The 17,057-nt window shown below is 40.4% G+C and overlaps 1 protein-coding gene across 3 annotated transcripts in view; it reads right to left on the minus strand.

Annotated features, from left to right (window-relative positions):
• Positions 1-17,057, minus strand: part of RBKS (ribokinase) — a 140,104-nt gene that overhangs the window by 103,971 nt on the left and 19,076 nt on the right. For all 3 annotated transcript variants that reach the window (XM_060245193.1, XM_060245210.1, XM_060245202.1), the window contains one exon: positions 41-173. In XM_060245193.1, the coding sequence (XP_060101176.1) occupies positions 41-173 (133 nt within the window). The remainder of the gene's footprint in view (positions 1-40; positions 174-17,057) is intronic.

Below are 17,057 nucleotides of genomic sequence, written 5' to 3' on the forward strand. Positions count from 1 at the left end.
GGGACAGGTATAAAAATAGAAGTTCTAAGTCAACTCCTACCTTGCAGATCATTGAGGTTTTAGCCCCAAGTCGTGCAGCCTGGACACACTGATTAGCACCTTTCCCCCCAAATCCAGTGAAAAACCTGTGTCCATGTATGGTCTCTCCAGCTTTGGGTAAACGAGTGGTAAGACTGTTATAATAAATAATAATAAAACAGTTTGGATGAATTACTAAATGTTCATTGTAACATAATTATTATGCATACATTCTAAGGTCGTACAGGCATAGCCAAAAATTAGTTCTACTGCACACCTGTTGTTGACTTTGAGTGTGAATGTACTCAACACAACTAGCCTCCCCATTTTAATCATGTTTTAATCATGTATGCCCCTGTAATTACCACAAATAATTAAACAAATCTTTCAGGTTTTTTTTGTCTTGGCCCCTGCCTGGTGGAACAAGCTCCCACTGGAGATCTGGGGCCTGTGGAATCTGTTGCAATTTTGCAGGGTCTGTAAAACTGAACTGTTCCACCAGGCCTTTAGTTGAGGCAGTGGTCATCACCAATCATCAGTATGGCATCCCTGCTCTGGCCCAATCAGGGCTTTTTTGATGATTATTATCTATCTATTTATTGGTCAGCCAGGGACCAGGTTTTTTAAATGGATGCCATCTGAAACTGCAGTTATTGAATTTTAATTGTGAATTGATTTGTTTGATTTTATGCTTTTTATCTCTGTAATTGTTTTGTTTTGGATGTGACTCGCCCAGAGCCCATTTGGGAAGGGTGGATAGAAATGTGAAGAAATAAAGTAAATAAATAAACCAGCACAAAGGTCAGTTATAGCTAAGAGCATTCCATACCGAAAGCCAAATTTATCCAGCTTTCCTCATTTTAGAAACGCAGGTGCTGGTGGGGAAGAAGAGCTGCAGGAGCAAGGAAAAGATACCTGAGACTGCAGCAAGAACTGAGGGATCAACTGCTGTACCAGTAGTGTGCTGTACATAAGGCATTTAGATACCCAGAGGTAGGAGGCATATATGCCTCATTAGCAAAGTCTAGGCTGAAACGGTTTGATGGGACATCCTGCAGCCCCTTGCCTCAGGAGCTCATCTTTACTGGAAGAGCTTGAAAAAGTGAGGCTTTGTCCAGTTAGAGGAGGACTCTGCTGTCTAAGAGCAGCACTGCTCCAGCATCATCAGTACCACTGTGCTGAGGCTCCGGGGGTGAAGAGGAAAGTTTATTTAAGAGCATTTATTAGCCACCTTTCTACCATCAAGATGGCTTCCACTGTACATAAAACAATCGTTAAAATATTTAAAAACCAGTTTAAAATGTCAATTATGACTGCCAATAAATAAAAACCAAATTAGTCATATACAGTACTAAATAGAACTGTCTTCAGCTGCCTCCTGAAGATCAAAAGTGATGGGCCCAGATGAACCCTGGGCAGTTGTTCCATAACTGTATAGCTGCCACTGAAAAGGCCCTCCCTTTTGTGCCTACCAGACAAGCTTATTTGATTGGTAGGGCAATCAAGAAGGCCTCTTCCTGCAATCTTAATTCCAAGGCAGAAACCCATGGTCTTTCAGATACCACAGAGAAGACGGTCCTTCAGATAACAATGCCAAGCCATGTAGGGCTTTAAAGGTCAAAATCAACATCCTGAATTAGGAGCAGACTGGTAGCCAGTTTAATTGCTGTAGTATCAGGGTTATATGCTCCCGGTAGTTGGCTATGGTCAGCATAGGGTTCACAATCAGATTGCCAATATAAATCAGGGCAATGGCACCGGAGGGGAGGGAGGAGGCTGAGCTCTAAATCATTTCCTCAGAACTGACCATCTTGGGTTGCTAGAGCAAAAAAGACAGATGTTATATTATTATAGACCTATCCAGTTCCATAGTATGAGACCCGTGGCGCAGAATGGCAATCTGCAATACTGCAGGCCAAGCTCTGCTCATGACCTGAGTTTGATCCTGGTGGAAGCTGGGTTCAGGTAGCCAGCTCAAGGTTGACTCAGCCTTCCATCTTCCGAGGTTGTTAAAATGAGTACCCAGTTTGCTGGGGAAAATGTGTAGAAGGCAATGGCAAACCACCCTGTAAAAAGTCTGCCGTGAAAACATCGTGATGAGACGTCACCCCAGTCAGAAACAACTGGTGATTGCACAGGGGATTACCTTTACCTTTTACCAATCTAGTTCCATGCAGAAAACTAATGGCTGAACCTTGTGGGATGGGTTCTAGTAATGTTGCACCATAAATAACCAGGTCCAGAATAAGCCTTTATATAATTAGACTGTCTGAGCTATCGGGGAAGATGCAAAGAAGAGGTGTAAAATAATCACAGCTTATCTTTGTGGGACTATAGCAATGTTCCCTTCTCAACAGCAAGGATGCCTCTCATTTGTGAAGCAGGACTTGCACCTCCACACCACTGATGAACTGGACACACAATGCAAGTGTCTGCACTAAAGACAATATACAGATTAAAAAAGAACTTCTGGAAAAGACTCCAGAACTTCTCCAATGCTGAAAGGCTGACTGTATGTTTACAAGACAGGACTACATTGATCAACAGTTTTGCTCAGGTCAGGGGGATGAGGAAAATAGCTTTGTTTATGTCTGTTTGTTGTTAATGACACATACAACTAATAATTATTAAAACCACAGAGAGAGAGAGAGAACTTATTAGGAAGACTCCTTCATTCCTCAAACACATTCCCACCTTGTATGTTGGTAACCATATTCATAAATGCTCATCTATATGTATTTCTCCATTTCATTTTGTCTGAACAACTATTAAATAAAAGAGAGCATTTCTGTAATGCAATGTTATTACCTTGTCACTAAATTTGGTAATGAGTAGTGATTATTGGATTTTGATTTGCATCAGAAAACCTTAAAAAGCATTTCAGGCTTCTGTTATGAACAATGATGAGTAATCGGTACAATTAAGGAACCATCTAAATTCTTCATTTATTGATAATCTCACAAAAAGTACATACGATGGTCCAAAAAAGAAAGAAAGAAAAACTGAAACAGCTAACATTGCTAACAAACCAAACAACTTAATTAGCAAACTGGTCAGAATGATGTTCAAAATTGGTGCCTAAAATGTTTTCTAGAGTAATTTTGACATACCTTGAAAATATTAGATGAGGTGAATAAAAGCAGACTGATGCAACCCCCCCTATAGATTAAATTTACTAATCATATTCATTCAGCTGTATAAAGACTACCATCAAATTTTAATTAAACAGATTCCCTATCCTAGTGCATGCTCATATTACTATTAGTAACAAAGTATCATCATAGCTATTTGGTTTTTGTATTCTTCGTTTAGTACATTTTAATCTCATCTTTTTTACATGTAGCCAGAATTATCTGTGTGATAGTATGGGTATGCACTGTGTCCAGCTCCATGGCTCACCCTAGAAACTGAGGCACTTTCAGCTGGGGAGCATGGCCCAAAGAAGGCCATAACGACCAAAATAGCACTTCTGGGGCAACCTCCCTGGTTTGGGCACAGTGGCTATAACAGCACCTCCAGGGATGACCTCCCTGGGCCATATATGGTGGGTGCTGAAGGGTGGAAGGAGGAAAAGGAGCAAGGAGGCATCTCTTCTGGCAGACCTGTTCCAAGCAACTGAATCTCACCAGCTGCTAACAACAGTACTGGTGATGACCAAAGACAAGGACCGATTCCCCACTAGCCTTACCCCACTCTCACTCTCCTCTTCTCTGTGGGGCTTGTGCCGGATTTCGCACAAGCTGCCCCGAGGCTGCAGCTTGCTTCGCCTCTTTTGCATGGCAAACAGAAACAATTTTTTAGAGGATCTTGCTTGCTGCGTGAAAGATGCAGAGCAAGTTGCAGCCTCGGGGCAGCTTGTGTGAAATCCAACAGAAACTCCATGGAGAAGAGGAGAGTGAGAGCAGGGTAAGGCTAGTGGGGAACTGGGTAAGGTGTTGGCACTAATTTGAGTATTTCTCTTCTCCTATGAGTTGATTTTATTGTGACCTGGAATACATATAATTTTTTCTTTCAGTTTGGGGGGAGAAGTCACCCTAATGTGAACATGAAATGTATTACTAGCTTCTTTTTACTTCCTGTGAATAAGGAAGCTAAAACATGCCCTGAGCACTATTCCCATTTCTTCCAGTGAATATGAACAAGGGTTTTGCAGATGAATTTGTCTCCCAAACTAGAGCTTTGTGGTTGATAAAATTATAACAGTAACTTTTGTTCATTAAACTTGTTGGACCGTCTCATTCACACTTTGATCCTAAGCAATACAAGGAACCACAGTTGATCTGAACACATCACTCAGTTATAGACACCAACATCAAGGAATGAAGTTGTCAGAAGAGAACATAATGAAAATTTGGAATTTTCTTAAAATATGCTTTAATCTCTTAATTCGTTTTATATGTATTTCCCCCCTTTTTAAATTTAAAAAAGGCCCTGAAAAGAGCTCAAGGAAATTTATATGGTTCTTCATAACTTGGGGCCCACATATTCTTGTGGCAACTCTTTTCTTCTGAGCAAAGTTTGTCAGTACCACCCCCCCACACACACCCCAGTTCAAAGTAAATTCAGCAAGACTCAAGGCTCAAGGCTCTTCAGTGACCATACCTCTGGAATGGCCTCCTGGAAGGGGTGGCTAGTTTTTTACCCTCTTAGCTTTCCAACACTGCAAAACAGAGCTATTCTGGAGAGCTTTGGGGGCTAAGCCTGAACAGAATGTAAATACCCACCAGTGAGGGACATAAGGTTTTTTCCAAGTGGTTTTAATATTTTTAGATATGTTGGTTTTAATGCTTGTTTACATTTTTTTTTTTGCATTGTTGTTAGCTCTCTTGGGCTAAGAAGAAAGACATGCATATAGATATTTTAAATAAATTAAATTATCCCACTGTTTTATTCTCACCCAAATCCAGTAAAGTAGGTTTGATTGAGAAATTATGACTGGACCAAGATCACCTCATTTGTCAATAACCTCTGCACTACCTTTTGGAGAGGCATGGAATGGATGCCTGTAGCTCTACAATTTCATTTACTGTGAGAGATGCATCATGATGAATTATTGGTATCTCAAAATGCTTGAGGACACAGCCTGGGCCAAACTGAGCGGAGAAGAAAGAGCAATCCCTGCGTCTGCTGCTGCCATGATGTTATGTTGCCAAATTACCCAGACCGTCAAAACTATTAGGGAAAACTACTGTATTATAGGAGATTTTAATGCTGTTGAAAATCCAGAGGTAGATAGAAGTCAAAAAAATGGTAAAATGAAATTTAAGACAAATAGGAGTAACACCTTTCCAGAAATTTTTTTAAGATTAGTCGACGAATTTGCTTTGGTGGATGTCTGGCGTACCCTAAACCCCAAAAGAAGAGATTATACCTTCTTCTCAAACAGACATCTATCGTGGTCAAGGATTGATTCAATATGGATTTCATTGGGTCTAATGAAAGCAGTTCAGGAAGCAGAGATCCTCCCTTCCACAATAGCAGATCATTCCCCTATTATGTTATCGTTAAGCACTCCCAAAAAGAAATCGGGTTGGAGAATGAATATAAATCTGTTGAAGGATAAGGAATTTATCCGATATATAGAGGAGGAACTGAAGGCTTTCTTTTTGATAAATACACAAAAAGGTGTATCGCACTCAACAATTTGGGAGACCAGTAAAGCCTACTTTAGGGGACTGGTCATCAGCTATAGCGCAAAAAAACGACGTGCAGAAAGTAAAGAGTTATTGAAATGGACTGATTTAATTAAAACTAAAGAAACCTTGTCCAAACTCAACCCTACTGTGACAGAGCTTAGGTCTGAAATTAGATTATTACAACACAAGGTACACTTAATTTATCTAGAACAGATGGAGAGAAAGATAGCTTTTTCGAAAGCGTATTTTTTTGAAAATGCTAACAAACCAGGTAAATGGTTAGCCTATAAGATTAGGAAAGAGAGAGAAAAGAAGATGATTAAAACATTAAAGGGTCAGAACGGGCAGAATACTTCAGATTTGGAGGTTATGAAAGCGATTGTGCAAGATTTCTACAAGGAATTATACACAAAAGAAATCAGAAATAAGGTGGAGCAGGGAGACTACCTTACGACTAAGATTCAGAAAAAATTAACACAAGAGCAGAGAGAAATACTTTCCGGGCCAATAACAATGGTGGAATTAGTAGAAGCGTGGAATAAAATAAAACGTAATAAGGCAGCAGGTCCGGACGGCTTACCCCCGGAATACTATATATGTTTCAAGGATAAGTTAGTAGACCCATTTAAACTTTTAATAGAGGAGATTTGGAATACGACCGTTATCCCAGAATCATGGCGGCATAGTAATGTGGTTCTCATCCCAAAATCTGGTAAAGAGGCAGATGATATAGGGAATTACCGCCCCATATCTCTATTAAATATAGATTATAAAATATTCACGACTATATTATCAAACAGATTAAAGATGATTTTGAGGGAAATCATCCATCCCGATCAAACGGGATTTTTACCAAAAAGACATCTCCGAACAAACACCAGATTGATATTTGATTTTTTAGAATATTTCGAGATCAACAGAGACAAACAATTAGCACTTTTATTTTTAGATGCGGAGAAAGCATTTGATAATTTGGATTGGGATTTTATGTTAGACCTCTTTGATAAATGTGATTTCGGTGGAAAATTTGTAAATAGTATCCGGGCTATATATGATAAACAATATGCAAAATTTATAATTAATGGAGATCTGACGGAGGAAATCTGTATTAGTAAGGGTACAAGGCAAGGTTGTCCCCTGTCCCCATTATTATTTATTTTTACGTTGGAACTGTTAATGGAGACAATCAGGACTGACAGAAGAGTCGAGGGTATAAAAGTTAAAGGCCAAAATTACAAATTGCTAGCATACGCAGACGATATGGTCCTGGTTCTGCAAAACCCATTGGAGTCAATTGATGTGGTTTTAGATCATTTAACAGAATATGGGAGAGTTGCTGGGTTGAAAATTAACACAAACAAATCAAAAATGTTAACTAAAAATATGTCTGAACAAGCAATATCAGAACTTGAAAAGAAATCAGGATTTCAAAGGGCCAGGAAAATAAAATATTTGGGATTAGTAATATCGGAAAGATGTAGCACTATATATGAAGATAATTACGTGCCCACTTTGAGGGAAATAGCGTCCTCCTTTAAAAAATGGGAAAATTTGAAACTATCATTTATGGGGCGAGCCTCTGTGCTTAAAATGGTTATCCTCCCCAAAGTTTTATTTTTATTCCAGACAGCAGGGTTCGCTGTGAAAGATTCGTTTTTTGCAGACCTTAATCAGCTTTCGAAAAAATTTATATGGCAGGGAAAAAAACCAAGAATTAGTTGGAAAATACTTACTGATAGAAAAGAAAATGGAGGTCTTGGTCTCCCTGATTATGAGATATATCATACTGCCTGCTTAACTGTATGGCTGAAAGAGTGGATTACGTTAGAAGACTCCCGACTTCTTGCGATAGAAGGATCGGATTTACAAGCTGGTTGGCATGCCAATTTGTGGCATATTCAAAGACCTCAAAATTATTTCAAAAACCATCTTATTCGTAAATCTCTATTACAAATCTGGACAAAAATAAGGAGGAAAATTTATAATAAAACACCTAGGTGGTTGTCCCCGGTGGAGGCTTCTAAACGACCTCAATTGCAGTCCACAGAGATGTTCTTAAGATATAATGATTTATTAGATGAAAATGATAAACTAAAACAGAAGGAGGAATTAGAAACAAGAGGAATCTCAATAGACTGGTGGACAATGACACAAATCATAGCTAAATATAATAAAGATAGAACACATGGGTTTACAAGAACAAATTTTGATTTTGATATGTTATTAACTATGAAAATTGATAAAATGATCAAGAAAGTCTATAATTACTTTTTACATGTTAAATTGGAGGAGGAAACTGTCAAAAATGTGATGCTTAAATGGGCTGGGAATTTGAAGATTACCATTACATTAGATCAATGGGAGACGCTTTGGAAGAACAATTATAAGATCATAAAACCGGCCAACCTGCGTGAAAATTTTTTTAAACTCTTCTATAGATGGCACATCACACCAGTCTTACTGAACAAAATTAACAAAGATATTCCACCTATCTGTTGGAAATGTAATACCAAAACAGGAACTTATTTCCACTTATGGTGGTCTTGTAAAAGATCAAAAAAATACTGGCAGGGAATCCACAAGATGTTGGTTGAAATACTTAAGATTAATTTTGCCCTTAAGCCAGAAATTATGTTGTTATCTTTAGTGAGTGACGAGGTTCCACGTGAGGATAAATACATTATGATATACATTATAACGGTGGCCAGAATTCTATTTGCACAAAATTGGAAATCTAAAATATTCCCTAAGAAGGAGGAAATTATCCAAAAAATATTGACGATGGCTGAAACGGATATTTTAGCTAGTATGATGAAAGGGAACACGAAGGAAGATGCAAAAAGAAGATGGGAAAAAATTTATTTATGGTTAGAGAATAAGCAAACCTAAATGTTTTATTTGTTATAGTTATAATTTATCTGTATAAGATACTGAGATTTGGGGATAATGTGTAGCGGTATCGTGTTAATACCACGGGTTTCATCTCATCAGATTATAAGATACGTAATAGGATGTTATTAATCCTATTTAAGATTTATGATATTTATTCTATTTCTGTAGTAAGTGACTGAAGTTACTTACCTGTTACTAATTATGTTTGTATATAATTTATAAGCAATAAATATATATAACTTAAAAAAAAAAAAAAAAAAAACTATTAGGGACAAGGAACTACATACCACTGAAGTCTCAAACATACCAGCATGTTACTAGTTTACCAGGGAGGAGCTCAAAGCCTTAGATAAGAAGTGTTGAATTCTTTTGTTACAAGGGATGGATCTGACATAAATGTCACTTTGTTAGTTGGGACATAAAATGCAACATGAGGTACTGAAGATATATACTTTATAAAGGTGATTTCAGATGTCGAATGGCAATAGCAGGTGAATGACAACAGCAGGCTTGATTGGATTAAGTGAGATATGCAGAGGGGTAGCAGATGTGGAAATACCAGCATTGGTAATGAGAAAGGAAACCTAGGTCTCAATTCTATTCAGGAGGATTCAGTTCAGCAGAATGCAAAGAATAAATGGACATAAATCACAACATTCAGTTGCTGTCCTAAGAGCGGCAGTGCTCTTACAAAGGAATGTCAAAGGGAGATTAGAAAGAGAGACTGCTTAACTGCAATTGATAATGAAGCTCAAGACAATGCATCCCTCAGGACTGAACTGAGACCTATTTTTTCATGTCTCATTACCAAAGTGCACTATTATCATTTGGCATCTGAAATGACTCCACTCTTCAAGATACAAGGACCAATCCAAGTGTTCTAATTCCTAATCAGAGTCTTTTTGAAAGAAAATCCATTCAGACAGGAACAGAGAAATCCAAACTTAAAAAAAAACTTTTCAGAATAAGTCAAAGTAATTTCTCAATGCAAATTTTGCTTCTCAGAAAAATCCATTCATCCACTCACACTCTCTCCTAAGAAGAAGTATGTTTGTACACAAAAGCTTATACCTGGAATAAAATGTTGTTGATCTTAAAGCTGCCATGGGACTCTATTTTCTTCCCCTCCCTTCGTCTCCCAAAAAGAAGGAGCAGCCCTGGAGAAGGAAGCAGAAGCTGTGTGTGTCTGAGGGGAGGGGGCTTGTCTTGTATCCCACATGAAGCAGGAAAAGCCAGGGAGCTCTGTGTGTGTGTGTGAGAGAGAGAGAGAGCGGGGGGGGGGAGGGGTAGGCAAGAGGCAGGAAGCAAAGAGCCACTGAGGGAGCTGGGGAAAAAGCAAACTAGGGTGAGGCTGCAGTAGCAGCCCTGAAAAAGGAAGCAGAAGGAGGAAGCTGCTTGTGGGATAGATTCGAGCCCTGTGTGGGCTGAATTCAGCACGTGGGCTGCATGTTTGACACACCTGCATTACAGCATATGTATGACATATGCAAATTGAGCAAAACGCTGCTGTTGTCTTTTACTCAGTTTTTATTTCCGGCAACTAGGATACATTTCTAGTCTTTACACAAGATATCAGGCAAGAACTGTTCTAGAAAGGAATAATGATTTCAAAAACTGCATGCCTCCCTCCCTTGTTGCATAGTTTTTCCATCTGATGCTTTAGTTTTGATAGCTCAGATAACATGACCCATGACTAGGGTTGCCAGGTCTGATTCAAGAAATATCTGGGGACTTTGGGAGTGAAGCCAAGAGCAAACTGTGTGATAAGCACAACTGAACTCCAAAAGGAGTTCTGGCAATCACATTTAAAGCAATTGCTCTCCCTTTAAATGCCTTCCTTTCATTGGAAATCATGGAGGATAGGGACACCTTCTTTGGGGGTTCACAGAATTGGACCCCCAGTCTAATCTTTTTTGAAGCGGGGGGGGGGGGGGTTGAGGAGAGGCACCAGATGCAATGCTGAAGATCTGGTACCTCTATTTCAAAAAACAGGGCCCCCTGAGTCCCAGATACCCATGGATCAATTTTCCATAATGGAATGCCCAGGAGTAATTTCCCTCCCCCCCCACCTGTTTTCTGATGACCCTGAAGCAGGGGGAGGGCCTCCAACCTGGAGGATCCCCTGCCCCATGACCAATGCTCCCTCTAAGCTGTGGAGTCTTCTGAGCAGAAATTCTACTTTGTGAGCTACTGGCATTAAAATTGTGAGCTACTGAATAAATTAGTTTGCTCTGGGGCCATTTTTCCAGAGCTAAGACAAAAATGCTTGAACCAGAGGCTACAGAACTGTGAGCTAGCTCACACTAGCTCACTTTAGAGGGAACACTGCTTATGACCCTTTAGCTGTTTTTGTGCAAGACCTTGCCTATCCAGGTTTTAATCATTTCCTCCAATTACTGACTCAAGGAGAGATCTCTTTCTGTGCATGCAATGATATTCCTTTTCTGAGCAATTTTAATTATCTGTAGCTAGCCATATGGCAAGAGTAGGCATATGCTTTGCTTATACCTGCTGGGAGATGAAGAGGCAGAGGTTTCCATTTTGTTCTTATCCCCCCTTGCGACTCCCACTGCCTGGCACCTTGGGGGGAAAAAGACAAAAGCTCTGTGTGTATTCTTTGACAGGCTTCTTGTATTCTTTGAAAGACTGCTGTACCACTAAAGGGTGGGGGGAGAACAGTTAGAATCTAGTTTTACTGTGCAGTCTCTCCCACGCCCAGTGGGTAGCAAATCTGCTTTATTTGTAGGGTGGAGGCTACTGGGTTTCTAATATATAACAGAAAAAGAAAAGAAACACATACAGAGAGAGAGAGATCAGGTATCTATGTGACAGGACTTCTCTTTTAAAGCAGCTCTGGGAAGGCTTCATTATGACTTGTTTTAGCATGCACACAGTGCTACTATTCAACTTCCCCCTTCATTACTAGGCAAGACCTGCCCTTCCTACTATCTGTGATTATCACAAAAAAATTAGTTGTTTTAAGCATTTTTTTCTCCCAAAACCCTCCAGATATCATTTAAATTGCCTTTAGAATGCAAATCTTTCTTAAATATTAAGAAAGATCCATTGTGTATAGTAGGGCTTCTTGTAGGGCATCACCTGAATACAGTAACCAAGTTTGAATGATTAATATAATAATTTGAGCAATATGTTTAAAGTACAAAATGAGCCTAATCCCAAATACAATTTCCATGCACATCCCTAGTTTCCTATATGCAAGATGTCTGCTATGCCAAAGATAAGGAATTATGATAGGGATCTGCAGTGGACAATTATCTCCTATAATTCAGTACACTAAGATTACCAGAAACCAAAAGTTCTAAGCAGAATTCACAAATGACGAGGGAACATTCTGATTTGAAGAAAAACGCTTAATAACCAAGGAAACAGGCAAAAGCACTTGCAAACAAATATATTAAATGCCACATGGCAGAAGATGTTTATTCAGGACTTTGTTCCTGGGAAAAAATGTTATGAGGGTGTTGACAACATAGCACAATGTGAGTATCTTGAAATATGGCAAGATGGAGTGAAAACCTTGCAGGGTATCCAAAGCATGTCTCCCAGTCTTCTGAGTCCCAAGTGAAACACTGTCTGGCAAGATGCCAAATAGAGATGAAGCCGTAAGAAGATGAAAGGAAATTCAGCTGGAAAATGCTGAACCAAAATCAGGGAGGTTTAATTTGTGTCAACTAAGAGAAAAGTCCTGCCTTATAGGATGTAGATTGCCCAGTTAATTGCTGGACCAGCATGCGACATCCCTGAAGCTTTGCATTGATTTCCCTTAAACTGGGCTTACTCACACAAACGCTCAGTGGATAATCAGGATGGCCTGACAACAGAGATACCTACTGCTCCTTCCTCAAATGCTGGGTACATAGAATTTTATATGTGCAAGCATGGATCCTACAAAGACTTTCCCCACCTCCCCATTCAGCAGAATAAGAGATGGCTGCCAAGCTAATTCCATTTTGCTTCCTACTCCTCCCTTCCCACCCCTCATCTTAATGTTTGGATCAGCTTCTCTTCTCTTTGATTTTGTATAGACCAGAGGTGGGGAACCTTTTTTCTGCCAAGGGCCATATGGATATTTATAACATAATTGGCGGGCCATAAAAATTATCAACTTAAAAAACAGTGCTCCACCAAGGGAGAATGATTCAGGCCAGTAAAATTAATACAAATAATTGTTTTTCTATTTGAAGTCATATGGGAAGAGCCTAATCTGGCGCGCGCACACGCACACACACACACACCCGGCCCGCTGCCCTAGGCAAATGCATAGGTCCAGGGCTTTTTTGTAGAAAAAGCCCAGCAGGAACTCAGTAGCATATTAGACCACATCCCCTAATTTATCATATTAGGTCACACACTCATTAGCATATTAGGCCACACCATCTGGGATAATCATGTGCAAACTGAACTGTGGCAGTAACTTTTTCAGGCCCTGCAGCAACTCTGGCCGGTCAGCCAGGCCCCAGGGAGGCTGCTGCACAGTACATCTGGGCCCTGTGATCCCTGCCTGGCCCTGGGGAGGCTGCTGCACAGTGCAGCTGGGCCCCACAATCCTTGCTGACCAGCCAGGCCAAAGAGAGGCTGCCATATGGCTCGGTTCGGCCCAGCAATCCCCGAAGGCCACACCAAGTGACCTTGAGGGCCGCATATGGCCCTTGGGACAGAGGTTCCCCACCCCTGGTATAGACTAGTTTCTAGACTGGCTGTCACCACCACCACGAAAGACAACAGGCAAACCATCAAACAAGAATTCTGAGGTGACAGAATGACCTGAAACCCTATTTTGTGCAAGTAAAAAAGTAACTGCGGGGGGGGGGGGGGGGTAAGCATTCTAGACAAATTTCCTTGATACTATGCCAGATTTTTACTTTCAGAGAACTTTGTTGTTACTAGAGGGAATGTTTTAAAACTTCCCATATACACATTTTGAAATAGTATATCCCATTCTACTACCTCAGCACATGCAGAGCAGCCTTAATTTAAGAACTGACCTGGGTCAGATAAAACAGCCTAATATGATTTCTTATTTAATCTAGTGAAGTGGCTAGCCTAGTTCCAGCTTTTACAGAAATCATTCCACAGTGCAGAGCACAATTTTTTCCTAAAATTTATGGACATGCCGAGAAAGAGGATACACTTCAGCTAACCGTACAATAATAAAGCTAGTCTCTCAAGCAGGACTTTAAAAAAAAAATAGCAGGAACGCAGCAGGGGTGTGTGGACTAATATGCAAATGAGTTCTTGCTGGGCTTTTTCTACAAAAAAGAGAACCCTGCATAGTTGGAGTTTGGGGGAAAGCCTTGCGCGAAACAATGGTGACACCAGGGGGTGTGGCCTAATATGCAAATGAGTTCCTGATGGGCTTTTCTATTTAAAAAGCCCTGTTCTCAAGTAAACTTTCACAGAAGTCTTACAATCCACTTCTCCAATGTTACTGTGACTATGCAGTATTCTCAGAAAATGACATCTTATTTGCTTAAAAATAACTTCAAATGTTTCATGGGTTGCATCTAAAAGCATATGTATATGCCTGCCCATTTTGACTTCAACAAAACAGGTCATTTTCCAGTTATACTGCCTCATATGAAATAGTTACTGAACACTAGCAAACCTACTTGTTACATCCAAAATAAGTTAAATTTCTTTTACATTCATTGTTTACAGATAAAACTGATTTTTTTTTTATTGGGGGGAAGTATTACTTAGTTGAGGGAACAGAAAGAGTATAATGTGACAGGCAAATTATGACACTTCAAACTGAGGCACTGCAATAGAAATAGCTCTGGGAAGCTCAGAACATAAACGATAGTTATACTGAGATTTACATTTGTGCTTTTCATGAGTACAGAAGAAGCTTTTGAGCAGCTGATGTTATTTTCTTTTAAACATAACAGTTTTCCAGCAAGGATCCAATGAAGCCAATTCATTTATTCCATTACCCATGTCGAATCCCTTAAGAATTAAGCAATGGTTTTCCAGCCTCATTATGCTAAAGATCTTGGTAATTCAAGTGTTATCTCACAATCCATAATATTTAATTGCCAGTACTCAATGGAATGCCTCAATCTTCCCCTGATGGCATCATAGTCTACTGCCATGGAAATAGTTAGTATTATAAACAACGACCTCACCTCTATGGAAAACAGTGAAGATTGTGTAAAGTGAAAATGACAGCTGGGATAAATCAGCCTTCAAACAAAATGGATCTTTTACACAGTAGACTACTAAAATCTAAATAAGTAAATAAAACAGGAACAAATACTAGCATAGGAGTCATCTGCAGAGTATGAAAAGACCTCATTAATGTCCTGCCTATCTTCCAGACCTTTGCATTCTGCTTCTAAATGCAAAATCAACATGATCTGATAACTGACTGGCCCCTTCTAAGGCTGCCAAAGTCTTTACTAGGGATAGGCACAAATCTGTCCATGACCCTAAATTCACAGCTAAAATTACCCTGGTTGTGAATTGAGGTCTGAGCTATCTTGCCTCAACAACCCTCCCACAACCCTCCATGTGGTGTTCAGAGGTTCAAGCGTCTTATGGGGGGGAGTGCTGGCAGTGTCTGTGGCAGACATGCCAGCACAGATATATTACTAGCATCAAAGCAATGGGGGTGGGATAGACTTCTGCAGTCTTGGAAACATCAATAGTGGCCTTCCAAAGCTCGACAGGCAGCACTGCCACAAATGAGAGCTCCAATTCTGCTTTTTGGGAGCAGAAAAATACATAGTCATAGTTCACACACAGCCATTGTTTTCTTGTCAGCAGCAGGCATGCCATGTGTTAGCTGAGCAGGGCCGGCCTTGGGTGTGGGGTGCCCCAGGTATGCTTGCTGCTTCAGAGAGTGTGCGCCAGCCAGAGTCATCAGAGTGTGGGCGGGGAGGGTGCCTGGCCAGTGCGCAGTCTCCCCAGCCCGGCACCCTAGGCAAAAGGCCGGTCCTGAGCTAGAGGCAGAGACAGAGAGGGAAGGGAACTGGCTGTGATTTTCTCAGAGAGCACTTTCCTGGGGGCACCTGTTTTGGGGGGCATAATTCAGCCCCCCCGCAATACTCACAAAACTTGGAAGACAGGTAAAGAAGAGTCATCAGGAGACTCACTGCAAGTTTGGCATCTCTAGCCCAAAGGGGGGCCGTTCTATCACATCACAAACCTCACAAAAGTAACCAGTTTGGTAAATGGGAAGGTCTGTGGCCCCATGAACCACGAACCAAAACAAATCTCCATTTTCCCGGTTTGTGCCCATCCCTAGTCTTAATTCTTTGGTTTGGTCACCTCCCAAAAGGTTACCAGAAGGAGACACATGTAGAAGAATTTATTTATTTAGAAAAATGTTATTATGCCTCTCCAGACATCTGCTCAAGGCAGCTTACAACCAAGATAATAAAATCAAGTTAAAACTGCTAAAACACAACCATTACAAACAGGATGGCAGCATTAGAACAAGACAGGTCATAACAGCAGCGCAAAATACACACTGAACAGCCTAAAATTATGCGGATAAAATGATCATGGGGCCAGAAGCAGACCATAAAATATTTAAGAGATAGAACTCCTTAGTTAAAAACCTGGGTAAAAAGGATTGCTTTAGCCTGGTTCCCAGAAGAAAGGTAAGCACCACACAAGCCTGAAGGATGGAGGGCATTCCAAAAGCAATGAACTACCTCTGGGGAAAAAAAATCCTGCCTCTGGTTATTACCTGCCTCGCCTCTGAAGGTGAGCGCATAGAATGAAGTGACAGAATGCTGCAGCAGTTCACTTCAGACTGTGTATCACTTCAGACTGCAGGTGAGGAATTCCACTTCTGAATGTTCCGTCAAGCTTAAGCAACAATAAATCCCAAATAATCTAGCTTCTTTTTGCAGGCAGTTGTTTATATAGGGGGATTTTCAGAATTAGTATCTTCATGCATACCATAAGCCCACCTTATCTCTTCAGCATTCTACTACTACCTTCTACGGCATGTGTTAACACTACTTGTGTCCCTATACCTTAAATGCCCAAATCCTGCATGCAATGGCTCACTATCTCTATTGCTTCTACATCATTCATGTTCCTACCCCTTAGCCCCTACATTTCATGCTCCACACAACATGCCACCTATCTCACTACCAATACTGTGGCTTCAGGCTCTTGAATGTCAGGATTTGACACATACAAAGTGCTAAGTTTAGGATGTTCTACACCCAACAGGCTGTATCTTTACCACATAAAAGACCAATGGCACCTTAAAGACTAATAACATTTATTTCAGCATGAGCTTTTAGAAGTCAGAGCTCTTTTCCTCAAATATTATCTTAACCATATCCACACCCAGTGCAGATTTCTAAACTCCCTATCCTGAAACAACCACTGAAGCACAGTAAGAATGGTTGTGGACCTCTAAGGACACTGTGGCTGAATGTCCTCATCTACCTAACTGGGTAGGTCAAATGGCCTACAGGAAAGCAGGGAAGCAGAAAGGAAGTAGAAGCCTTGTTTGTGCAAGGAGGCTGT

This window comes from Heteronotia binoei, chromosome 1, assembly GCF_032191835.1.
Source record: "Heteronotia binoei isolate CCM8104 ecotype False Entrance Well chromosome 1, APGP_CSIRO_Hbin_v1, whole genome shotgun sequence".
In the NCBI taxonomy this organism is placed as follows: Eukaryota; Metazoa; Chordata; class Lepidosauria; order Squamata; family Gekkonidae; genus Heteronotia; species Heteronotia binoei.